The 27,109-nt window shown below is 32.6% G+C and overlaps 1 protein-coding gene across 1 annotated transcript; it reads right to left on the bottom strand.

Annotated features, from left to right (window-relative positions):
• Window positions 1-788: 788 nt before the first annotated feature.
• On the bottom strand, window positions 789-2,794 carry LOC111881158 (protein SOSEKI 5). Its single transcript, XM_023877555.3, has 3 exons — window positions 2,209-2,794; window positions 1,915-1,984; window positions 789-1,800 (listed from the first exon to the last, which is right to left on the bottom strand). The coding sequence occupies exons 1-3, from the start codon at window positions 2,450-2,452 to the stop codon at window positions 900-902; spliced, it is 1,215 nt and encodes a 404-aa protein (XP_023733323.1). The 5' UTR covers window positions 2,453-2,794; the 3' UTR covers window positions 789-899.
• Between the last annotated feature and the right edge of the window lie 24,315 nt (window positions 2,795-27,109).

Here is a 27,109-nt window from a genome sequence, read left to right as displayed (position 1 = left end):
AATTTTTAAAAGCTAAAAAGCCCAACATCACATGGTTATTCAAAAATTTATCAAATAACCATCTTTGGTTATATAACTTACTGAATCTTAAAATGGTAATTATATCAACTCGTTTTAATGTCAACATTAGAGGTCAACTTGGAAATACTATCAATAATTTAACATGTTTTTTCGTATCTCAATCATTAGAAAACTAAAAAAAAAGTTTAGAAAATTAGTTAACTTGTATTTCTTGTTAGATACATATTTCCTTCTTTTTTTATATTTGTGGGACAATAAGAATAAATAATGAAATATTTGAAACTCAACAACCAACAACTTGGAAGTAATAAGTGTAAGTAAAAAACTAAAAATGCAAATCAATATATAAAACCAACCAAGAAAATATATTACATCGAAACCTCATAAGATTTTTAGATCAGAAGGAATACAATTAATGAGTTGGGAATATTTATTTTTCCATTTGAAACTAAAACTAAAAAGCATTGAAAATAAATGATAAAGAAAGTTAAATAAAAAGTAGCTTTATTATATAGAACAATTAAAGTCGAAAAGACATGAATTATTTCCCACAACTGTCGTGTGTCAAGAAGACAAAACCTCATTTATGCAATGCTTCATTTTTTGACACACTATACAAAACCCAAATTAGACCGAAACTTGCAATTGTCCGGATCCAGCTGGCAATATCACATGGAGCAACACTTTAAAGACTCAGTCAACGTTTTCTATTTTATAATTATTAATTTTTCTTATAATTAATTTGCTACTATCCATGCAAATAAATATCGAATAAAAGATCCAATTCACATATATATTTAAAAATTACGAATCTACCACATTAGTAAAACTATAATCTAATAATTCCATTGAAAATTTATGGAATTATAATTTATAAATTACCTATTTCCAGTGTACGAATTGGATCGTTTAAGAGCTGGAAGTGGTTCCCTTTTTGTCTCAATTAAACTCCCACTGAAATATTCTTTATCCTCTGTCACAATCTGTTTTTTAATTCTTCGGTTTTTCCTCAAAACGACAGCGTCCTCAACTGTTGCTTCCTCTGATCCGGTGTTTCTCACACGTGGCAGCATCCTTGACTTGTAGTGTGAAACCAACGAAAAACCCGGGTTGTCTTTTCCGTATGCGCCCGGTCCACAGTCCCGGAAGGAAATCGAACCGCATGAGATCAGCTGCATTAGGACGGATGATGCTTTTATCTTGTTATTGGCCGTTGGATCTGTTTTCTGGTTGTGATCTTCTGTTTCTGGCCGTAGGATTAGGAGCTTACCGTCGGCTTTCATCAACGACTCTAGGGTTTCCGGGCTTGAATCCGACGGCGGTGGTGAAATAATCTCTTCTCTGCTCAGTTCTGAACTCTCGTTTTCGTGAAACGATGCTTTTGATTCCTCTTCTTTGATTTCTTCTTCTTCTTCTTCTTCTCTGATTATTGATCTCCTGCGACGGCGTTTATCGTCGGTTTGAGTTGAAGCGTCGGCGGCGAGCTTACCGGCGGAGGAATCGCCGGTGTAGACTTTATATTCGTGGAGGTCGATTGCGCTCCATGACTGATTCCTCCTACGCCTAACAACCGGGAAATCATCGTCACCGGATTTTCCATAGTCCGGCGATAGCGTGTTTTTCGACATGGATGACACATGTGTCTCGGATTTGGAGTTTAACGAGGCTCCTCCGGCTACAACGAGCTCCGATCCTTTCAGAACGTACTCTTGGCCATGTGCTGGGTAAATGTAATCATTCTCCGCCAAATCGTGCCATACGAATCCGTTTTTGTAACTCCTGTAACACAGAATTTGAATGAATTAGCTTTCAGGAAGCGGTAATTACATACGTATAACCAGAAACTCACGAGTCATAATCATTTTCAGGATCTAAACATATCGTTGAACTAACCTTTTGGAAGACCATGAGTACAATGCTGCCATTCCTTTTCCACGGAGGGAATTCAGGCGATCGATTACATCTGCAAGACATTTGCAGAATATTTTCAGCAGATTAAAAAGTTATCTCATAACATAACTTAAATGCAGCTATTCCTTCGCCTCAGAGAGAATCGAGGCGATTGATTACATCCAGAAGATTTCACCAAATCTATAAAAATACATCAGATCACAGCTTATTCTCCTTAAACCTCTCTATCGAGCAACTCAAATAACAAACAGCTGCTAATTTTTTTTTTCCACTCACCTCGCAGATAAAGGCCGTCGGAGGAGGAGAGAGGAACCTCGATAAAATGAGGATGTTCAAGGTTACCGTTCCTGGAGAGATAGTAAACGACGGCGACTCTACGTGGTCTATTATTGTTCGGAGGTGGTTCGGTCCAAACTTTGGTGTGTTCAGGGCTGCGTTGAGCACTTCTAGGATCCTTCCATTTCTTAGACATGTGGTGAAGCTCCGTCGTCGTCCTCCCGGACCTCGAAATTGCCTCCATTGAAAAAAAATCTTCTTCTGGAAATGGGTGAAAATGGAAGAAAGAGAGGTGTGTTTATATGTGTCTCTGTGTGTGTGTGAAAGGAGGGAAGGTGTGCGATTAATTCAAAATTGGCCGATGCAGACGACAGACTACCAAACAAAAAAGGACTTGAGGAAGGCCGTGGCTACTCTGCACTGGACACTGGTGCAACCTATTGTTTTTAAATTACAGAATCCAGAAAGAGTATGCTTTAGCTGTTTGTACATTGTGAATTAAAAATTGTACGGCGTTTTGTGATGGTATTCTTTGAGGTCTGGCTCATAGGCTAACAGCCTAAATGTTTTGCTTATTTTGGTACTTTATTTGATTTACAAGATAATTTCTCAGCTGTTTAAAAACTATCCCAAAAAAATGTTTAGATTCATTAAATAAGTCAAATCATTATGAGGGTATTTATTTATTTATTAATTATATTTTACACACATTGATTAGATTGAAATAAAAATATAAAAGATATTATGTATATCGCCCATAAAATAGTATAAAGTAAAGTTTAAATATCATATTTAAACTGTATGCTTTACATTTGTAATTATATAAATAGTTAGTTATCAAATTTTTAACGAAAATCACGACCCTCTAGCTTACAAATAACGGGATCTTAAATCATATGGCAACTCATGTATGTGTACAAATAGGATATTCAAAACTCTTTTCAAAACTATACATAAATTTTTATCAAAACAATATATATTCAAAAATGATTGTCATGAAGGCAATCACATAACATTGGTAAGCATAAAAATCAAGTCATATGATATCAAAGCCAAAATCGATACATCATATGTAATATCAAAAGTGTAGCCAAAAGATGATGTATAATATAGAAACCAAAACATAACACATAATATAGGGACATGTACAAACTAGTTATAGATAAGAATACTTGGTTTTACTCTTGTTATTAAGTAATTTATGTTTACCAAACGTTCCTTAGTCACAATGACTCCAAAACACTCAATACTTATCACTAGAGTACCAATGGAGGTAAACGGAAGCAAAACTGAACCCAAAAGATCAAGATACAAAGGCATGTTAAAATTCTCAGAGGTCACACAACCCACATGGATTAGAACATTAAAACCACAAGGTCCCTGCATTAGAAATTCATAGTTTTTCTTATCATGGCAATATACTTTGTTATGAGTTCCAGTGCTTCAAGTGTGACACCAATGGACTCTTTAAGCACTTAAAAATAATTATGAAACTTCTAAAACAATTCTTGAAGTGATAAACATGATGATGTACATATATAAAGTGGATATTAGATGACTAGAAATATCAAAAACTCAATAGAAGCAACAATAGAGACATGGTCTCAACATTAGAAACATGGCTTTCATTAAGACCCCTCATTTATTTGTGATATTCCTTAAATCATGTTAAAATATTAAATTACTTTTAATTCTATCTTTACATTCCATATTCCATTCTTAATACATGATTCTAATTTCCAATATGGAGCTGTTAGTCTTCAATTTCTAAAAGAAGGATTATCGGATTAATAGACCTTTAATCACCTTTAACACATCAAATACATGTTTTTGAAATCAATAATGTTGTTTAAAATGTTAAGAAAATGAATTTTTAAGTTAACATTGATTTAGAAACATTTCAATTCCTTTCCAATGGTGAATCACCATTGGAATCACCAATTACTCACATAACACCAATTGTATTAAGGGATCATCATAAGGTTAACAACAAATGGATAATTAACTCTATTTCCACTTAGAACTCTAGATTTTAATACAAAATTTCATCTAAATCAGTTGAGATAGAAATTAAAAACTTCATTGAATCACTAATTGAAACATAAAAATCAGACTTTGAAGACACAACTTAAAACCATATATAATGGAATGAAGAGATTAGGAGGAAAACCTACCTTTAGAGGCAATGAAATGAAGAAACAAGGGTTGATTCTTCAATACATCAACAAAGAAGCATCATCTTCACCATGGGAACATGATATTGCCATCTTCAAAGCTCTAAACACTTTCCATATCATTTGAATGAATGATTACAAAAAATAAGAGAATAGCTAACTTTTACCTGGATAATTTCCATAACAACCCCTGAAGTTCCTTATTTTGCTCTTCAACCACAACTTACAACAAAACAATTAACTATCCACTTATCTCTTAGTCCTTCCCTGCCCATTTTCTAGCATTTTATGTCCCATATGTTTTAATATAATTATTCCAAGGTTAAATCCAAACTTTGGGTGTGTTCGGCACGGAGCGTTTAAGAGCATCTAGCTTCTAGCGTTTGATAAAATGTTTTGTTTTGAATTGAAAGCCTTGTTTGACTCTATAAGCTTCTAGCGTTTAGTTTAAACAAAACACTCCACGTCCAAACGCTACTTCACGTAGCGTTTAACAAAACGCTACTCGCTACCCGCTACCAGCTAGTTTTACCAAACACATCCTTTATCTATATATTCCAAAATAATCTAATTTTTTCCAAACTTTTTTCCAGTAATTTTCTATAAGTTTTTTATTCATTTGAAATCTCAATAATATTAATTAAATATATCATGTCATCATTTATTTATTTTTAATTAAATAAAATTTCCAATAGAATTTATTTTTGTTTAAAAATGACAAAAATTTCATACCCAAATTAAGGGTGTGTTTGTGACTACTTTTTTTAACTTAAAAGTCCTTTTGTAAAAAAGATTTTTTTTAAAAGAATTTTTTTCTAAAAAAAGGTCTTTAAAATGTTTTTGGCTTAGCTTTTAAGACTTTTAAAAGGTAAAAGTCAAAAGTCGAAATTTCATTACTTTTAAAAAGGCTCATTTTTGTTCATGACAAAAAGTTAATTTAAAAAAACTTTTCTATTTTACCAAATATCTTTTAGATTTTTTTTAACTTTTTGAAAAAGTTAAAAGTTTAAAAATTGTTTTAAAAAGAAAGCCAAACACCCCTAAAGATGTTACACTAGATGATTCAAGTCAAATAACCCAATACAAAATTTAATAAAAAATCGCATATAGAAAATCATATAAAACCCAAAAAAATCCAATAAGATGAGATTTGAATTATATAGATGATAATTAATCGGAAATGCCTTGAAATAGAACAAACGGTGAAGCGGATTATTGTGCATAAGGACGATTAATCTAAAGAAAGAATACCTTAATGAAGAACATAAATTAAAGATCGAATCAAGAAGATATATTCGTATAAAAGATAATAAAAATGAAGAGGGAAGTTGGGGCTTTTAAAGAGATTAAGAAACAAGGAACAATTTGATGATGTTTATGTTTGGAAAATCGCATGAAGATTTTATTGAAACGACCATAGTGATGGATATGAGCTCAATAAGCTCGTAAGTGAAAGGTACGAATAATTAGATTAGATACTTACTAATTTGAATTAAATTTAATCTTTTCAACTAAGTATAGTAAGTGTTGTAAAAATCCCGATTGATGTTATTTTTATACGACTAATTTTAAATTTATAGAATTATATCGAATTTTAACTAGTTTTAAAACACAAATAAACAGTATACCTAATGGTGAAGTAATATAATCCAAGGTAAGAAAAAGTTTCATGGGGAATGGATATGATTTCGAATCAAATCAATAAACAAATAATTAAACTGAAGAAAATACTATAAATAGTTTTTTTTTTTTTCTGAATTTAAAGTTCATAAACTTCTAACGTCAATTTCAAATAACTAAAAAGCAACCGAAAACAAAGAACTTGTTTTTAAAGCTGTAGATTTTAAGTATTTTCACTAAAATACGAGCCCCCTAGTTTTCTATGTTTGACTCGTTAGCATGCAATGGATTAATGAGTTGGTTACCAAATTTTATGACTAGTTATCTTGGTCGGAATTCATAGTGTCAATGATTAATGAACATCTAATTCCAATGGTCATGCAATTAGAGAACAAAAAACCATATAAATGAACTCAACTATGAACAATGTGATCTAACTATTCTTATCAAGGTCATGACAATAAATCAAACATAACATGGATAACAATAATTCTCTAACACAATCAAAATAAACATTTAATATTACCTAACCCTAGGATTTGATAAATCTCTAGTCCTAACAATTTAATGGTCATAAATAGTTAAGAATCAAGCCAATGCAACTAACATGATTGTAGAATTCGCTACTTAGTACCTGTTCGGCCGACTGCCGAATAACGAGTACTTAGGAGTATTCGATGAGTACTCGGATTCGGTAATTCATGTATAAATATTTTTAAGGAAATTAAATATGTCAAAATCATAAGTTGATTGAAATATATAACAAAATTAGATACAAATCTCACCCAACCAAGTGGTGATTACGTAAACCTAATATGATATCAGCCTAATTTTTCCTAGTCGTCATCTCTCTTCTTCGTCCCTTTCATCATCATTATGACAGGTGAATCTTCTAAAAACGATGACTCCCATCTTCTTCTTTCTACTATTCTCCACATGCTCACCATTAAATTTTCATCATCGAATGACCTTCTATGGTGCAAAAAAATGCTTCCTCTTTTATCATATCAACAGCTAACTGGTTATGTCGATGGAACTATTCCCAAACCACCACCCACCCTTACCACCGGTGACACTACAGTTCCAAATACAGCCTATACCTCCTGGGTTGCTATAGATTTACGAGAACTAATTTTGCTTCAATCTTCCCTCTCTGAGGAAGCCATAGCTGAAACTCTAGATCACAATACTTCTCATGATGTATGGACTGCCCTTGAGAACACATATCGACATTATTCACTTGAACGTACCCACACTCTTCGGGACTCTCTTCGCTATCTCAAGAAAGGTACTTCTACTGTCACTAACTTTTCTCGTAAATTTAAGGGTATTTGTGATCAACTTGTAGCTATTGGTCATCCTCTTGATGAAGATAATAAGTCTCACGGGTTCCTTTGTGGACTTGGCTCGTCTTTTGAACATTTTTCCACCACACAATGCTTGCTTACTCCACGCCCCAAGTTCCATGATCTTGTTTCTTAAGCTGAAAGTCACAAGATGTTTCTCAAATTTGTTAATGATACAACTATTGCTCCGATTGCCTTCAATACAACATCAACGTACAACTCTTCTGATAACACTTCCACAAGGGGCCGAGGGCAATCATCCTCTCGTGGACATGGTATAGGGCGTGGTGCTAGACGACCCCCTCATTTCCAGTTATGCCGAAAAGATGGACATTATGCAACTAAATGTTTAGATTTACAGGCCTTTGATGCTCGCCCTCTTGATGCGAATCTTGCTGAAGCATTTCAAGCTCAATGTCAAACTTCTTCACCCGATTGGTTTGTCGACACTGGGGCCTCTGCATACATGACTCCCACCTCCTCAAATCTCACTAATGCTGCATCTTACTCTGGTAATGCCTCTGTAATCTTCGGTAATGGTCATGATGCTACTATCTCTCATATTGGAAATCATCATAGATCTCCGAATATATCTTTGTTTGATGTTCTTGTTGTTCCTAAACTTACCAAAAGCCTAATTTATGTTAGCAAACTTACAGAATATAATGAAGTTGATGTTTTGTTTTCTAATCCTATGTTTACCATTCAGAACCGTCATTCCAAGGAAACTCTGGCACAGGGAAGGCATAAAAATGGATTATATGTTTTGGATCAAGCTTAGCATGTTTTCTTTAGCAAAACTTACCTCAAGACGTTTACAAGCATCTTTTGAAATTTGGCATAGTCGTTTAGGCCATGTTTCTTATGACATTATTTCCAATTTAAATAAGAATGGTTGTTTATCCATTATTTCTCTTTTACCAAAACCGAACGTATGCAACTCTTGTCAATTATCTAAAAGTAAACGATTGCCTTTTGCTTTGAATTTACAACATTCTCTACATGTTTTAGATTTGATTCACTATGAATTATGGGGCCCATCACCTATTGAATCTATGGATGGTTTTCGTTACTATTCAATTTTTGTTGATGATTACTCCAGGTTCACATGGTTTTATCCTTTGAAGGCAAAATCAGATTTTTATCATGTGCTTGAATCGTTTATTGCCTTAGTTCAAACACAATTTTCATGAAAAGTTAAAGTTTTTCAATCCGATGGTGGCACTGAATTCACTAATGCTCGTGTTCGATCTTTGTTCAATACCAATGGAACTCACCATCGCATATCCTGTCCACACACACCTCAACAAAATGGTAGAGCGGAACGAAAACATCGTCATGTTACTGAAACTGGGTTAGCAATGATGTTCAATTCTCATCTTCCAGCCACTCTTTGGACACACGCATCCAGTTCAACTACTTATATTATCAATCGTCTACCAACACAACTTCTTGGTAAAAAGTCTCCTTATGAGTTACTTTTCTCCACTCAGCCAAATTATGGGAATTTTCGTGTTTTTGGTTGTTTTTTGTTTCCCTATCTCCGAGATTACTCTTCTCACAAACTTGCACCAAGAAGTACTCGATGTGTTTTTAATGGGTCTAATACTCAATATAAAGGCTATCAATGCCTCGATTTGTCTACAGGAAGAATTTACATGACTTGGCATGCTCACTTTGATGAGTCTGACTTTCCATTCTCTAGTCACAAGTCCACCACTCCAGTTGCAAATCTTCTTTTATCCACTTACTCCGACGACTATCGCATGCCGTCATCACCACCTGTCAACTCCTCTGTACCTACGCCATCTATTGTTCCTATTGCTGGTACTCCTTGTGACTTGTGTGCAAACCATCAGTCCTCTAATTCACATCCTGTACATGAAATTGCACCTTCTGTTCAGTCTCCACTAGTAATTTCGACGCCTTCATCATCTTCAGCGTCTACGTCATCTTTGGTGCCCTCACCACCCTCTTCTATGCCATCTGTCGCAGATGGTCGCCCCATGGTAACCCGGTCAAAGGTTGGAACTTACAAGCCTCATCATATTGCCGATCTTTCTTACCTCTCTACCTCGACTCTTCATCATGCACTATTTGCTTCTAAGGAACCCAAAGGATTCAAATCCACAACTAAGAATCCAAAATGGTATGCTGCCATGTGTAATGAAATGAAGACTCTATCACAAAATTCCACATGAGATCTTGTGCCCCGACCGTCAAGGTCTAATATTGTTGGCTCTAAATGGGTATTTCGGACTAAGTTTCTTGTTGATGGTTCTGTTGACAAACTTAAAGACCGTCTAGTTGCTCAAGGCTTTACTCAAGTACCCGGGCTAGATTATTCGGCTACCTTTATCCCTGTTGTAAAAGCCTCCACAGTCTGTATTATACTATCTCTTGTTGTTCTCAACAAATGGCCTTTGCATCAACTTGATGTCAAAAATGCCTTCTTAAATGGAAATTTATCGGATACAGTTTATATGGAGCAACCACCGGGGTTTGTTGACTCTCGATTTACCAATCATGTTTATCGGTTAAAGAAAGCTCTTTATGGCCTTAAACAAGCTCCTAGAGCCTGGTTCCAACGAATCAGCTCTTTTCTCTTAAGCATTGGTTTTTCTTGCAGTCAAGTTGATCCCTCTCTTTTTGTTTCAAAAGGACTCGATAATTCTTTATCTGCTAGTGTATGTAGATGACATCATTCTTATTGGAAATGATTCATTTATCATTCGTACCTTCATTGTTCGACTTAATAAAGAATTTCTTATTACGGATCTTGGCAAGTTGAGTTATTTCCTTGGTCTTGAAGTTTCCTATCATGATGTTGGTCTTTTTCTTAGTCAATCTAAATATGCTCATGATATCCTTACTCGAGCTAAATTGTTGGATGCCAAACCAATTTCTACTCCTCTCTCCACTTCCACTTATTTCACAAGCCAAGGCACTCCTTTTTCTGATCCTACACTTTATCGATCCCTTGTCAGAGCTCTTCAATATCTCACCATTACCCGTCCTAATTTTTCCTATGTTGTCAATCAGGTCATCCAATTCTTACATGCTCCAACGGACGATCACTTTCAAGCTGTTAAAAGAATTCTTCGTTATGTCAAAGGCACAATTTCTTATGGTCTTTCTTTTTCTTGTGCTTCTTCACCTACTATTTTGGGCTATTCAGATGCAGATTGGGCTCATTGTATTGAGACCTGTCGTTCTACTTATGGCTACTCTATCTTTCTTGGTGGCAATCTGGTATCTTGGAGTGCTAAGAAACAACCAATTGTGTATCGTTCTAACTGCGAATCTGAAGACAGAGCGTTAGCGAATGCTTCTTCTGAGATCATATGGATTACTCATCTTCTACATGAATTGTATGTTCTGCCCTCTGGACGTCCCACTCTCTTATGTGACAAACATAGTGCCTTATTTCATAGTCAAAATCCAATTTCTCATAAACGAGCTAAACATATTGATATTGATTACCACTTTATTCGAGAATTAGTGTTATCTGGAAAGCTTCACACTCAATATGTCTCTACGCACCTTCAGCTTGCCGACATATTTACCAAAAGTCTTCAGCGGCCTCTGTTTGAAGAATTTCGTTCCAAGCTTCGAGTTGGACTTCCCCCTCTGTCGCTTGCAGAGGGTGTAATAGAATTAATTTAGCTTATCCTGGTTTATAGGATTTGTTTTTGTATATCCTGTAATCTAGATAGTTTGTTGTACTCTCTCAAATATATATTGATTAATACAAATCTCACCCAACCAAGTGGTGATTATGTAAACCTAATAATGTGAATACACAAAAACTGAAAAACACACAATGGTCTCACTTATATGTAGTATGTAGTAATAATCACATGTGTGTGTGTGTTAAACAATAAATCATTAAGTATATTATAAATATTAATTACCGATTTGGCCGAGTCTTACAACATTGCTCGCTTCAGTAAGGGAGTGATCGGGGAGCACTCAGATTCTGTAACTCGCCTCGATAAGGGGTCGGGTAGGGTGTTATCTGTAACAGTTGGTAAAAATTGGTCAGAGTTTGACGGTCAAACCACCACAAACCGCTATGTATTAAGGACCAATTGTATGTAATTTTATGTTTATAATGTATATTAAAGATATTATATTCATAATTACTTTTAACACATCTCAACTGCTCAAACCATCTATCATTGAAGATCGAATCGAAAATCATCAAAAATTAAATTTATTTGACGTTAAAAAACGTTTTTGCATTAAGTTTATATGAGAGTTATGGATAAGAAATTCGAATATATTACGTTTTCTAGATTTTGTGGATATAAAGAATATCCAAAACGGAGATCGTATGTAGAAGTTACGTCTCTTTTAAGTTGTAAAAATAAGTATTTATCTGGTTTTCCTAAAATGAACTGTGCACTGCTTCGTTTGGAATAGCTACGAACCTCGTAAACTGCTTTTGAGCATGTTTTTGAACTCAGATTGTTTCTTATTATTTTATTTTATTTTTATCACATTTTAAGCCTCGAGCAAAATCGGATTCGTAAAAGCTGTCGAATCTGAATCAATTAATCGCAAAAATTTAAACGTTAATTCACGGAGTTCGGTATATTGGAATTGAATTCCGTTTGAATTTTTTAAATCGCCACGACTAGAGCAATAAACAGACACATTCATAAAAAAATTATAAGAGGATATGATGGCACGAGGATCGATGCAATGGGTAATGACGTCATGATGATGTCACCAATCATGGAGGATCTTTGATTTGTACTTAGAAATCTTGATTTAATCTTCTCAAAATATATAAAAAGATCAATTTTGTAAATCCGATGTATCTCCACCTTCAATACTTTATTTCCCAATCTAATTTTATCTCTCTCTATCGTCACTCAGAGGAAGGACCGCCGACCGCCACCTTCACAACCCCTTTCCACTCTTTCTGTTGCCCTTACCAGCCCAACCCTCCATCTCCCCTACGATCAGCCAAGGAACACCACCCAAACACCCTCTACTTGCTGATACCCATCGGTGACCAAAACAGTTCCCATCGGGGGGCTTTTTCCGTCGGAGGCAGCTGTCGGCGAGCCAAAGCACAACCACCACCCATTTCAGCCCCATTCCGCTAAAAATCGCCACCTCCTACCCTTTTGTGTTGTGCTGATGAACCACCAGAAAATGGCAACAACACCCCTTCTATTTTCGAGAAGCACCACTCAAACGCCCCTACCCCTTTGTGATTATTACCGACGACAAAAGGAAGGAAGCCAAAGAAGGTTGTCGGAGTAGCCTCCCTCACCGTCACAAAACATCTATTCCTTCCCTTTTTTGTGTTTGCTACCAATCGGACCAAAAAAGGGAGAAGACGTCAGCGACAGCCATCGACCAGCGCCCCTAATTGCGATTTGCTCAACCACCGCCGAAACACTCCCTCGACTTCTGCCTTCGTTCATCCTCAGTTTTCGTCCATTCCTTTCCCAATCGTTGAAGACAGAGACCTTTCCCCAAATTTTGTATCACTTTGGCAAAATTAGCCCTTATCTTTATTAAATGATCAGTTCGGCCCCTGCTTTAATAAATTGTTACAGATAAGTCATAGTTTGTATTATTTTGCCTAAAAACAACCCTCATTTGAAATACTTGATCAAAATCAGTCCCTTATGTTAATTAAATTACAAAATAATCGTTTTAAATATAAAGTACTTAAAAACAAGTCCTTTTGATTTAGAATATTATGAAAATAGTCTCGGGCCTTGTTTTAACTCAAAAAGATGTCAAGATGTGGTTTCTCACGTGAAGATTCACATGAATGAACCAACTGCAGACAAATCGAGATCACGCATTGAAAGTGAATTTCTACAACCCCTCATTTATAGTTTTCATATTTGGGGGAGAATATATGTGTGTCTATTAAAGTTTGATGATTTTCAAGTTTTATATACAAAATAACATCATACTTTATTATTGGTCAAAAGTTTATGAAATAGCAATCTAAAATTGTGATAAATCATTAATAAATTCATTAAGTTAAAGTAGATTGCTAAAAGATAGTACACTTATACTTTGTTGTGAATATGAATATAATTATTAAGAAAAATCATAAGATGATAACTAGATGGATATATTAACACATGTTGATACTATAAGTCACAAAATGATGATTTTATATGTGTAAGTTAAAGTATCTCATGGAAGCATGAAAATATATAAAAATGACCAAAAATATTATTCGAGTATATAATGAAAGTACATTGTCATATTTGATGGAAATACCAAGATTATGAAAATATATAATTAATAGTTAAAATTACCAAAATTAACTTTATATATATATATATATATATATATATATATATATATATATATATATATATATATATATATATATATATATAAGTTATGTAAAAATGAATGTAAAATTTATTAATATATTTTTATATTAATTATAAAAATATAACTTATTGTTAATAAGTTATGAATTTTTATTGCAATAAATAACATTATCGACTTAAACTCTTCAGTGTCGTTATTTGTGAAATATTGTATCGTACTGATCATGTGAATTATAAATATCATGAGAATTGTTGGTTTCACGTTGGTTGAAACCTAGGAAATATTATAAAAGCAGTCGTTATGTTGGCCAAATTTTGTCATAACAGACAATAGAAATTTGGAAATCCTTTAAGTCTTACGTATCTCAAATACTAAAAGACATCAATCAAATATTATTCCTAAACAAAAAAATCATAAATATTCAACAATATTATAACGGGAAGTTTAGGACTAGGATGCTTAGATACATTGTTAGGATCCAACACTTCAGGGTCTCTCTGTAGGCGTCACGTTGTTTCTAAATCCATATGAGATAGTTTCTTTTTCTAAGCCATTTGGGCTATGTTGTTGGGTATACTAAGATTGTGTGTCTTTGTGAAAACCCTCTATTTTTATAATCGTTAATCTGCAAGGAATGACTGACAACAGGTATAAGTGTCATACTATTGATCTTATACGGTTCAACCGCCCGTCTGGAGTTGCTAGCTACTACTAATGCCTGACGAGACGAATTTAGGCGTTGACATTTAGTTTCACTGAACATTACCATGTGCTATAACAAGGTGAATGACTTTAGCATGCCCTATTATGGATTCGGTGCAAAAAAGTGTAGTGTCACGAGTTCGGTTATAAGTTCATTATAAAATCCCAATTTTGTTTCGTTACCATATAGAATCGATATTGGGTTTATACGAGGTTTTTGTTCACTTAAACTAGTTAAAAGAGATTGTACGTAGTGGAATAGTTTATGACTCAAACGATAAGTGTCAATACCATAAATTAAGTCATATAATACTTAATTAATATTATGTGACATCCCCATTTTCACGGCCAGAAAAGACCGATTTTGTTTATGCTTTGTTTAAAAATCAGAGTACTTCTTTTAATAAAAAATGTTGCGGAATTTGTTCCCAAAACACTTGGGATGTCATCGTCAATACAAAAACATAAGCATAAACAGAACTTACATTTATTTACACTAGTGATCTACATCTCTTTAAATCTCTCGGTGTAATGAGACTTCATATCAACACCTGTGATAATAATAAACTGAGTGGGTCAGGTTGGGAAACCTGGTGAGCACATAGGGTTTTCAACCCACAATAATATAATTATTATGTTTAAACATTAAACAATCAACCCAATTACCCATTCTCGTTATCCTCACATTACGTCCCTAAAACATCTAACACAAGGGACCTAGTCTATGGACTTTCATCGGGGTGACAACACATGCTTCGGGGGTTCCTCAGCAATTTATGACAAATAAGGCAACCATGTGGGAGATGGAGTACACTTGGTGAGCACACAGTTCAAATAAACACACAGTTCGAATAAACACCTACAGGTTGCGAGTCTGCTAGTGTTCCACTGGACTGTCTAGAATAGTCCGTGGTCGTCATCTATACTCCGCTAAATGACTGGATCGTCAATAACATCTATAACGAGTGCTCTCATTATTTTATTTTATCACACAACAACTATTACATCTACTCATGTTTTACCCAACACATTTTGTAGATATAAAATACATATACAATTTAAATCATTTAAAACGTGTATAAAATCGTTCATCCAGCATAGATAGCAAGTATACAGATAATATGCACACACAACACGTAATTTATATAAAATACTTCATATCTATGTGTAAGCTGAAAGTAACTATGCACTCACCTGATTAGGTTGTGACTCAGCACTCGGACAGCGCTTCGTTACTCTCAAAACAATTTTCCTTCGGTAAAACCTAGTATCAATAACACTAGGGTTTAGTCTAACGATAACTGCGACAAATTAATAGCCTAGTTATTATTTTTATTATATAAGTGTCAAATAACACTCAATATAACTCATAATAATAGCCCAAATAATTATTTTAAAGTCCTAATAACATTACTATAATTATTTGAAAGCTATATTAAAAGTTGCGTAAGCGTAGCTCACTTACAACGGATTTTAAAGAAAACCGGGTTTTGCTCGGAGCAGCGTTTCAAAACCGAAAGACCCTTTTTTTTCGGGACTACGGGAGCCTCGGGGCTTCCTTCGGGTGCTAGAGAGGTTCCCTAGGGTTTAGGAGTTGTTTAGGGAGCTAGAGAGAGAAAGAAACTAGAGAGGGAATGATTTTTGTGTGAAAAAATGAAGCTGCCTCGGCCTCCTTTTATAGCCTGTGAGGCCTCGGTACATTGGTCGTACCTCGGACCTACACTGGGCGTAGTGCTTTGTTCGTACAACACGTGTCGCGAAAGGGCTGGGTCATTGTGGTGTAATGTGGACCGAGGGAGAAACGAGACCGCTGCGCGTTCCGAGCCTCGTACGCGAGGCGTACTCGTACGTTGGGCGTCCGATGCGAATGTTGGGCGTATGCGAGGACAGGTGTCAAGATCCGAAGTGAGGACCGTGGGGAGCAAGGTACGGCTGGGATCGCGCCACGTCATCAATCTCGCACCAGGTTTCGCATTTTCGAGTCCCAACTTCAAAAATTCGTATCTTCCACATACAAGTTCCGTTTTTGACGTTCTTTATATCCACGCGTAGGCAGGAACGTACTCTACAACTTTCGTTTATACTCCGTCGGCTAATTTTGACTCTATTTTAAAGTTTATATTATTAACAGGCCGAGACAGGATTGGTCCGTTAAATCCTCATAACTTCTTCATCCGACGTCCGTTTTCGCCCATCATTTTCTCGTTACGCTACTTTTAACGAGATCTTCGATTCTAGTTTAGGTCGTGTCGGCTAAAAATCACTCGATCTAATATTCAAATTTCGGGCTGTACACTGCTAATCCGAAACTTCGAAAAATCATAACTTCTTCATACGAAGTCAGATTTGGTCGTTCTTTTTATCGATGTTCTTAGTTTAACATACTCTACGATTTTCGTTTATATCGCTAAGGCTAAAACTCAACCTATCGTAAATTCACTATTTACGCTTCACGGTATCGTGCCGGTTCTGTCGCGAAACTTCGTTGGGTCATAACTTCTTCGTTATAACTCGGATTTCGGCGTTCTTTATATGTATGGAAACCTTGTGACATATTCTAAAACTTGGTTAAGATTATTTATTCTAAATAATCTTTTGTCGAAAAGTTGTTTTCGACACTTATTGCCTCTAAATTGACTAGCCCGGATCTACGGGTGTTACATATTACGACATGACTGATTAAGGTTTAATAACTTCCAGGCTTCCAACTAATAAGTTATTTATATAAGCCTTTTGTTCTTGTACGAGAACACAATATTTATGTGGGAGGAGTTTGCTCAATTGGTTAAGTGTCAGTTCCAAAATTAAGTAAGATAATACTTAAATAATATCACGACAGGATTTTACAAAGTTCGTAAATTTGAAACTGATGAGTTTTACATATAAACTATACAAATGCTTGTACAAGGTTTCTAGAGTAAAATTGATCATTTTATGTTTTCACAAAATGTGATATGACTTTATTTTATATAAATTGACATTCAAAGTCCTTATATAAAAAGCATTTTGGTTATGGAAATCGTATAATTTTGATATAAGTCTGATTTATTTATGTGTATTTTTTCCAAATTTTGTATTTTTGGATTTGAACAAATGGTATTTATGAATGAGTAAAAAATACATTTTTATAACCCATTTATTTTATACTTTTGATAGAAAAGTAAGTATTTATAAAAGCTTGTCAACTAGCTAAATTTTATAAAACACTTTTGATTATGAAAATACTTTATGTCAAAACCTGTAGAATTCACCAATAATTTTGGTGACGTATCTTAATGCATATATTCTCATGTCATTTAGCAGGTCAAAAGTGTTCACTCAAAAGACTCTCCGTTATTTATATTATACCTTTGTAAACGCCGGATTGTTAGGCGTGTGTCACGATTTAGCAATCGTCATTGTCAATGTAATTTCTATTTCGGTAATAATAGAAGATTATATTTGTATTGTTTAATGTATTTTCAATAACTGTGATTACTGATTTACGTCGCGCACCTCGGCGTTTCCGCCGACGGCTAGGAGTGTGACAGATTGGTATCAGAGCTATTGCTTATAACGAACTAGTACTTTCTTAGAAAAGCACGACTAGAGCCTAGGACTTACTCCCGTAGGTTATGTATATTCCTTAACCTACAAATATAGTGTTTTATATAAACTCGAACCCTCGAATATGAATACAGCGCAAAGTTTTAGGTCAAACACCTTAGCTAAGTTGGTTGTGCATGGGCCAAACCACAACTAGATGCAGAGTGGTCACATATATTTAATTATGGTTAGACCGATGCACAATCAAGCTTGGATTTGGTTGTAGGTAGACTAATACGCTTGGAATCCAGAATATTTAAAGAAAATCACAATTCAAATCGTTTAAGAACTCTCGAAAATTTTAGCGAACGCTTACGAATATTTGGAAAGTATCTACTTCAAAGCCTCATAAAATTGTAAGTATCATAAACATAAATCATTTCCGAAGCTTATCTTGAGATGTTAATTACTCAACTATGATATCCTATGAATACTTGTGTTAGACAACTTGTGAATACCTTGCCAAATACGTGCATCTGCGAATCATTCTGAATTCGGCTTAAGTATTCAATTAGTCCATTTCATTTTGTTGTGAACCGTTCGACTTATGATTGAACAATCCAAGTTCAAAAGAATGACACCTACGCATACCCTTCGTCTTTTGTGACTCTTTTTGAAGGAGAATAAAACAGACTCAATAAAAACGTGAAACATAAAAATAGTTAGGAATCTCGCCTAGTTTACAAATAATAATAATAATAATAATCTCGAGTCAAATTAATAAGAACTTCAAAACTTAAGGTAGAATCAAAACATCGAGTGCAAGTTGAGTGTCTTTGTAACTTCTTTGTGAATTTATATCATTTATCTCAATACTTGGTGGTTTATTTTCACTCATTCCAAGTGTAAAATTTCATCCTTAGTACTACTATAAAAATTTGTTACATCTAATACTCGTAGTAGAGTCAATCTCGGGGCAAACTCATGTCAATTCTCCACATTTGACATAATTTTAACACTATCACTTATATCTACAATGATATCTTCACGCGACACAATATATTATTTTTTAAAATTCCAAATTCATTAAATCATAATTCTTTTAGTTTAAATCAAACTCATTTCAAAAGCATCCCCAAAGAAAACGCCGTTGATGAAAAATATATAAAATGATAAATAAGTCGTCAATGATGGTTCGAATCTCGTGACCAGATGGACGGTGTTTGCCGTATAAAAACAACTAAACAAGTGTGAAAAATGCAAAGCGGTCAAAGCGAGTTGACTTCGATTTTATTCCGGACTCCAACTAATACTTTGACCTTCGATGGTGGTCACTCCTCATTCAAAAGCTACTCTTGAAAGAATTTGCTGTTGAGACTTGAGATCTTCTTGTCCTTTTATATATATATATATATATATATATATATATATATATATATATATATATATATATATATATATATATATATATATATATATATATATATATATATATATATATATATATATATATATATATATATATATATATATATATATATATATATATATGGAATGATTCATATGAAAACCAAAAAAGATTAAGAACTCTAATTATTTTTTTTTTCATTAAAGACATTTTGGACAAATCAAACATAAATATTATATTAAAACAAACTTTTCTATTCCTTAGTTTACAACTAATTGACACTTGTTGTTGGACCGTCGTTAGACCTCCATCGGACCACCATTGGACCGCCGCTAGACTAACACCAAATTAAATAACATTTTTTGTAGTCGTATTTATAACTTAATAGAACAAACATTGTAATTATCACTTCTTTGGTAATACTTTTTAACACATAACATTTCATTCGTGTAGCCAAATGTACAAAATTTTAATAAAAAATAAAATTATTCCTTGACAATTTTTTTTAATTACAAATTTCCTTACAAAAAATATCGTGTATAAGATTTATTCACAGTTTAAAATACTTTATTTACAGTTTAATATACATTAATTTGTTAATATACAATTTAATATTTTAATGCATAACTTCATTCATAATTTAACATAAAATTTATAATAGAGTCTATTTTTAGTTTAATACATAAAATTTATAACAGAACATAATACAATAACTTCTACACTAATTCACATATTTATAGAAGTCAAACTCAAACTCTACCACCACCACCAATCATATATGTCACAGTCGCACTCATCATTCCTTCCAAATCAGATCTGTATATATATAAAATCATTATTAATTGTCAGCTTAAATACTTTATTCACAATTTAATAAACCAATTAGTTCACTTATTTAAAGTTTAATGCAAAATAATTATAAAAACTAATACATCTTTAAATGTTTATACAACACAAAACCTAAATATATTCACAAGAACATTAATACAAACATTTATACATAATAATTCATATTTTAACATAAAATTTATTAAAATTTTGTAGCTTAATACAATCAATTCACAGTTTAAATAAAAAAAATCCACAACTTAATATTAGTTATAACCAAGACCAGCAAAAGAAAACAACAAATGATAAATAAAAACATTAAATTGACAGCTTAACAGAAGAAAAAATGTTAAAAAAAAGTACATCATAGAGATCTATAACAAATGTAAGTAGAAAAATAAATATAAAACATGCATTCACAGCTTAAATCTTATAAAAAAAATAATATATTCACAATTTAATACTTTTAAAAATCATGTATTCACATCCTAAAACAAATATTTCTTTATTCATAACATTTAAAACCAATAGTAACAGGACTAAACAGTTAGTAAAACGTTTAAACATCACAAATCACAACTTAAAAAATCTGGATTCACATTATTTTTTAAAACACTAGCATTATAACACATTCTAAATTCAATTCATAGCATAACAACTAAAAAACCTAAGCTATGAACAATAATTATATGGAAAAATCATTACAAATAAAAAAACAAACTTTGATTCACAACTTCATAGTAGTCAAAACTAATATTAAGAAAAGTAAACAAAAAAAGAGAGATTATTTCATTAAATTCACAACTTAACAAAAGCAAAAACAATCAACAGAAAAATTAACATACCTGATGCAAATCTGGTGGTGTTTTACTAGAGATAAGAGAGAAAAAGATGGAGACAAGTTGGCAATGTTTTCACCAGATCTTAAAACTAGAAGAAAATGAAACCACAGATCTAGACATATTTGGTGGTGGAAATCATAGATCTGGACCAGACAAATTTTACATCCTGCAGCGATGTAAACAACGATGATAAATCTAGTGCGAGTGACCTCTAGTGCGATGAAGACGATAATGTTTCACTGGAGATCTAACCTGAAACACATTAGATCTGCATTAGATATAAAAGTTCTTCACCAAAGATCAGAGAGGAAAAGAAAGATATGAGAGAAATCAAAGGAGACGACATATCTGATGGTGTTTCACTAGAGATCGGAGGATGACGATAGCAGCGGTGACGATCGTTGATGATAGCGGTGGATCTTTGTCGCTTGCCGGAGGTTGTAGATCTGGAACAGAAAATCAAAGATCTAGTGGAGATATTTTTAGATCTGAAGTTGAAAATTTAGATTTGGAACCGGTCAGTGCATGCAGATCTGGTCGAAATAGTTTGTCGGAGGTAGGAGGCGGCGGTGACGGTGGTGCGACGACGATATGTCGATGGTACGATGGTGGTGTGGTGGTGGTAACTGGAGTAAGGTTGGAGTGTTCTTCAAGTTTGATGAGGGAGTTTGAAAAAGTTTGAGTGTTTGAATGTTTGGTATCTTATACATAAAAGTTGTCTTAATAATAAGCTAAAAAAGTGGTTCTTAGAGTTCTTAACTTTTAATGGTTCTCATTTGATCTTTTACCAATATATATATATATATATATATATATATATATATATATATATATATATATATATATATATATATATATATATATATATATATATATATATATATATAGGCTTAGGTTATTCTATTCTCTAACTAATTATTGTGCGGATATCATATGCTATGAGAATTACTAAGAGAATAAGTTGTTTAGCAATGCGAATACGTTCAATCTTACATAACTATTGTCATTAACACACATTCTTACTAATTAAATCGACTATAAGGTTATTATAGACTTATTATTATTATTCTCATTTCTGTCAGAATGTTTATTGGGTCGTATTTTGTCATAATGAAAATGAGTGAAAAACGATGTGTGAGAACAAAAATAAATAATAATTAGCGAGAATGCATGAAAATGACGATATTTTTGTAAGGTTGAACATATTCGCATTGCTAAACAACTTATTATCTTAGTAATTCTCATAGCATACCATATCCGTACAATAATTTGTTAGAATACTTGAACCTAGTTATATATATACACACACATTAGTTCGATCCATTAGGATCGCTAATTTTTTTAGGACTATTAAGATCACTTTTCAACCATTATTTTAGAACTTACCTTATATCGAAAAACATAAATAAAAATATGTAAATTCATCATTTATAACCTCTTTCAGTTTGATATTTGAAAAAAAAGTTGTAACATGTGCATCACGTGTACATCATTTGGAAAAACGTTTTTTAGAACTTATCTTCCATCAAAAAAAGTAACTAAAAATATATAAATCTATCATGTTTTTAACCCCTACCTATAGTTATATTAAAAAAAAATGCATATAATGTAAAATGTGCATTATATGCACATTTGTAGAAAAACGTTTGTTTTTAGTTATTTTTTCAACAAATCACATTTTATAGCAACATCTTTACTTCTTAATATGTTTTTTATCTATACATTAATGTGCACATATGCATATGTGAATATATGCACATTTTCATTTGTGTATATGTGTATATGGTGCATATTTTACGTAATTTGTTTTTCGAATATTAATATGAAAAGATGTTAATAAATTATGAATTTACATATTTTTATTTATTTTTTCGATAGAATGCATACTTTAAAACAAGGGTTGAAAAATCATGCATATTTGAGTTTGTGCATATATGCACATTTTTTTAAAACTTTTTCTAGATATTATTTTTTGTAAAATGTCTTAATTATCTAAGATGTTGATATAGAAAATGAAAGATGTGCATATGGTGCATATTTTCCGAAGATTTTTTTCAAATATCAACATGGAAAGAGGTTGAAAATTATGAATTTACTATATATATATATATATATATATATATATATATATATATATATATATATATATATATATATATATATATGGAAAGAGAGAGAGAGAGAGTTAGGTTTAAATACGGATGAATAAATATTATATGAATGTATGGATTAATATGAACCAAACATTTCAAAAACATGAATAAGGTAAAAATTGTAATTTTATATATTATTTAATTTTAATAAATAACTAATTAAATTATCTACCCTTTAATTTAGGCAAATTACTTTATTTGAAAAACTACTGAATCTTCCATTGACACCCACAAAATCTTATCCCTCCTGCTTCCATCGAGATTTATTAAACCACCTTCGACTAGCGCCTCCTCTCTCCTGTGAAGCTACGATTGGAGCGCCATACCCCACCGTAGACCTTCGACCACATATCTACAGGTGCGTTTCTTCTTTATTCTATCGCCATTTCTTCTTTTTTGATGTTTTCTTTCTTCTTTTCTTGGTTTCATGTTTCTTTAATTTCCTATGTGGAATCATGTTTCTTTAATTTCCTATCTGAAATATGTGACTTGTATATGATTTTGTTTCCCTGTTATGAGAAATTTGTGAAAAGAAGTGTTGGTTCATGTTTCTTCAATTCTTTTTTCCTCTTTTTCTGCTGTGTAATCTTATGCTTTCAGTTCAATCATCATTTTTTTTATACTTTCTATATTGATTATTAGTTGGTTTGTATCAGAATTTTTGAAACAAATTGCTTGTTTGTTTATATTAGATTATCAAATTCGCCTATGAAACTTTATTAGAATATCTCAAACTTTATGCAGAGCTGTTACAATTAGTTTTATCATATGAGCCTTATCCATTCTATGAATCAGATTAGCCTTATGATTCCTGTTAATCATGTATTATATATTTATATTTTGATCTATAAGTTATGTTATTGGTCCAAGAGGCCACAAGTTGTATGTATTTATATTCTTGATCTCCATTATTTTTATGTGTTTTGTTTCAGGACCACTCAGAATGTAGCAAGGTTGTTTGGAACAACAATGGTTGGTGGAAATTAATAAACTATTTCATGACAACTGAGATTCACCACACCGACATGTCAAAATGTAACATCATGACACAATAATGATAATGGAGATTCTTTCATGAATGACATTGTATTCTTATATAATGAAGTTTTTTTTTCAAGAATGACTTACTATAAAGCATTGTATTCTTATAGAATATGGCAAAAATTCAAAAAATGACATCATATTTTTATAGAATGTGACAGTAAAATTTGTTTTTTTTTTGTTTTTTTGTCCTTAGATTCTTCAATAATGTTAATAGTAGGTGATTATTCTTTAAGAATATTGTTATTCTTCAATTCATGGTTCAAAAATTTGTTATTCTTCAAAATGTTCATTCAATCAGAATATGCATTATATTAGAATATGTATTTTAAAATCTTGGTCCACATTCATTCCTACATCCACACAATACTTACCATCCACATTATGACCTAGCCATATATATATATATATATATATATATATATATATATATATATATATATATATATATATATATATATATATATATATATATATATATATATATATATATAATCAACACACCAATGATAACGGAATTGAATACCAAATTTTTAGTGGAGAACTCAAATCGGGAAAAACCACAATGAAGAACACTATAAATTGATCTCTTGTAATTGAAAGGGTTATAATGGCTAAATTGGTTGGTAATATGGGGAAAAGAGATTGAATAAAAATATCATCTAACATCCCTATATATAGGAGACTATATAAGATTCCTAATACAACTCTAAAACCTAGTAATAAGAATCCCAAACAAAAAACACAACCATGGGGAACAAGGAATTTGAAAGCACATATACCAACGCCTTTTAGTGACGATTACTAGAATAATAACATATCAGTGAGTATTAAAAAAATCTTGATTTTAATTAGGCATTATTCTTTTATAACTTTGAATATCCTATAACATTCTTCTATAAAAAGATTATAAATATAACTTATGAAAACATGCAATATATAACATTATTCTATCATACATATTATTTTCATGTAATAAATCACCTTATTCAATTGAAAACCAAGAACATTATTTTATTATGATATTTTACATATATATTTATGAAAACAGAAAGAATCTAACGTTATTCTATTAGAATATTCTAAATATGCACATTATTTTCATTTAATAAATCAACCTATTTGATAGAAAACTTAGAACATTATTCAATTAGATTATCAACGTCATACATCATAAATTATAATAGTCTAATGATTTTAACATGATACACTCTAACATTATTCAATTAGAATAACATACATATCTTTTTTATAATGGTAATGGTAAACATATAATATTCTATTAGCTTGAATTGTGACTGAAATTCTAAGCAAAACATAAAAATCAATTTATGATAATAAATAACACATAACGTTATTCTATTGGAATAACATACATATCTCTTTTATAATGGCAAACATAGAATATTATTCTAATACAATATTTTACATATAAATTTTAATTTTAAGCTCATCTAATATGTGAAAAATATTACTAACATTATGAGGCATTAACTTACATGTATTCATCTTTATATCATAACTATTATTCAACCATAATATTGTTTTATTAAACATTCACTAATCTTTAAAACTTCATACCATAACTATTGTTTATCAAAGGTTCAACAATACATATTCTTCAAAATATAGAAAACATAGTCGATATTCAAAGTAAAGAATAATATATATTTATTAACCTTTAAACACTTGCAAGTATTTTGTCAATTCAACAGTCATCATTTCATTGCTTCCCTTTCTGTACCAGGTTCAGATGTTTTGCTCGATCATATTTTCTAAAATCCCTAACTTCTTCAATTAGTTTATATGTAGGTTACTGTAGGTTACTGTTCAATTTGGCTGCATCATGAAAAGTAACGTCATTAGAAACAAGTAATTCATTTATGTTTGTGGTAATTAAAGAATTAAAAGTGTGGGTTTTATGGTGGCCACAACGTGGTGAAGGATGCACCACGACATGGTTATGGCCAAAGGAAACACACAACATTTATGCACACCACGACGTGACAAGTGCGTGACAACGACGTGGTGGCGACCAGTATGAAAAACTCTAATTTTTATGGGTTTTGTGCCTTATTTAAGGGATGTTATGGATAGGGTTTACACACCCTTAGCCTCCATCATCCCCCTTTCACCTAGAGCAAACCCTAACCTCCATTGTTGATCTTATGAGCTTCTGTGGTGGTTTTTCGTCCTTAGAAGAAGAAGAAGGTGTCTTTGGTAAATTGTTCCAGCAAGAAAATCTCCTCCTCCTCCTCTTGTGATGTTTTTGGACTCTTGTAAGTCCTCAAGCCTCCACCTTTTGTGTTCAAGCATGCTAGATCTAGGATTTTATCCATTTTCCTCCATGTTTAGGTTGGTTTGAGTGTATGGCTTCCATGAAGTTGGCAAATTTATGGATCATTGATGTTCCTTGTGGTGTCTTGTCCCATATATGGAGAGTTATTGAGTTATGGATTCCTGGCATGAGATCTTAACCTCATTTTCATTATTTTGGCCTAACTTAAACTCAAGACATGCATTGGACATGCATGCCTAGTAAGAAAGTGTTCCAGAAAATATGAATGGGTGGCTTGAAGGATTACGAGCTTAATGCATTAAGCTATGAGAGCAGCTCCCATGACGTGGTGGGTTAGCCACCACGATGTAGCGACTGGAAGTCCTTGCGACTGTTTTATCTTGATGTTGTCACGACGTGGTCAATAGGTGGCCACAACGTTGGGGTCAGTTGGGGCTGACTTTAACCATTGACCCTTTGATCATTAGTGACTTTTGGTTAAATTAAGGGTTTTAGGGTGTAGACTGAGAGGGTATTCCTATATTTTTGTTTAGGCGTCTCTTTGTACCGGTCTTCACTATTTGAGAGTTGTTGTGTCTAGCTAATATCTACGAGGTGAGTTTTCTCGTTATACTATGTATGTTGCTTAACCATCTTTGTGAC

Source organism: Lactuca sativa, chromosome 9 (genome assembly GCF_002870075.4).
Source record: "Lactuca sativa cultivar Salinas chromosome 9, Lsat_Salinas_v11, whole genome shotgun sequence".
NCBI lineage: Eukaryota > Viridiplantae > Streptophyta > Magnoliopsida > Asterales > Asteraceae > Lactuca > Lactuca sativa.
This window is presented reverse-complemented; position numbering and strand designations above follow the sequence as displayed.

Coding starts and splice junctions, on each gene's coding strand:
- LOC111881158 (XM_023877555.3), bottom strand. CDS start 2,452: ATGGAGGCAATTTCGAGGTCCGGGAGGACGACGACGGAGCTTCACCAC. Junction 1,985..2,208: donor CGACGGCCTTTATCTGCGAG/GTGAGTGGAAAA, acceptor AATGTCTTGCAG/ATGTAATCGATCGCCTGAAT. Junction 1,801..1,914: donor TACTCATGGTCTTCCAAAAG/GTTAGTTCAACG, acceptor TCTGTGTTACAG/GAGTTACAAAAACGGATTCG.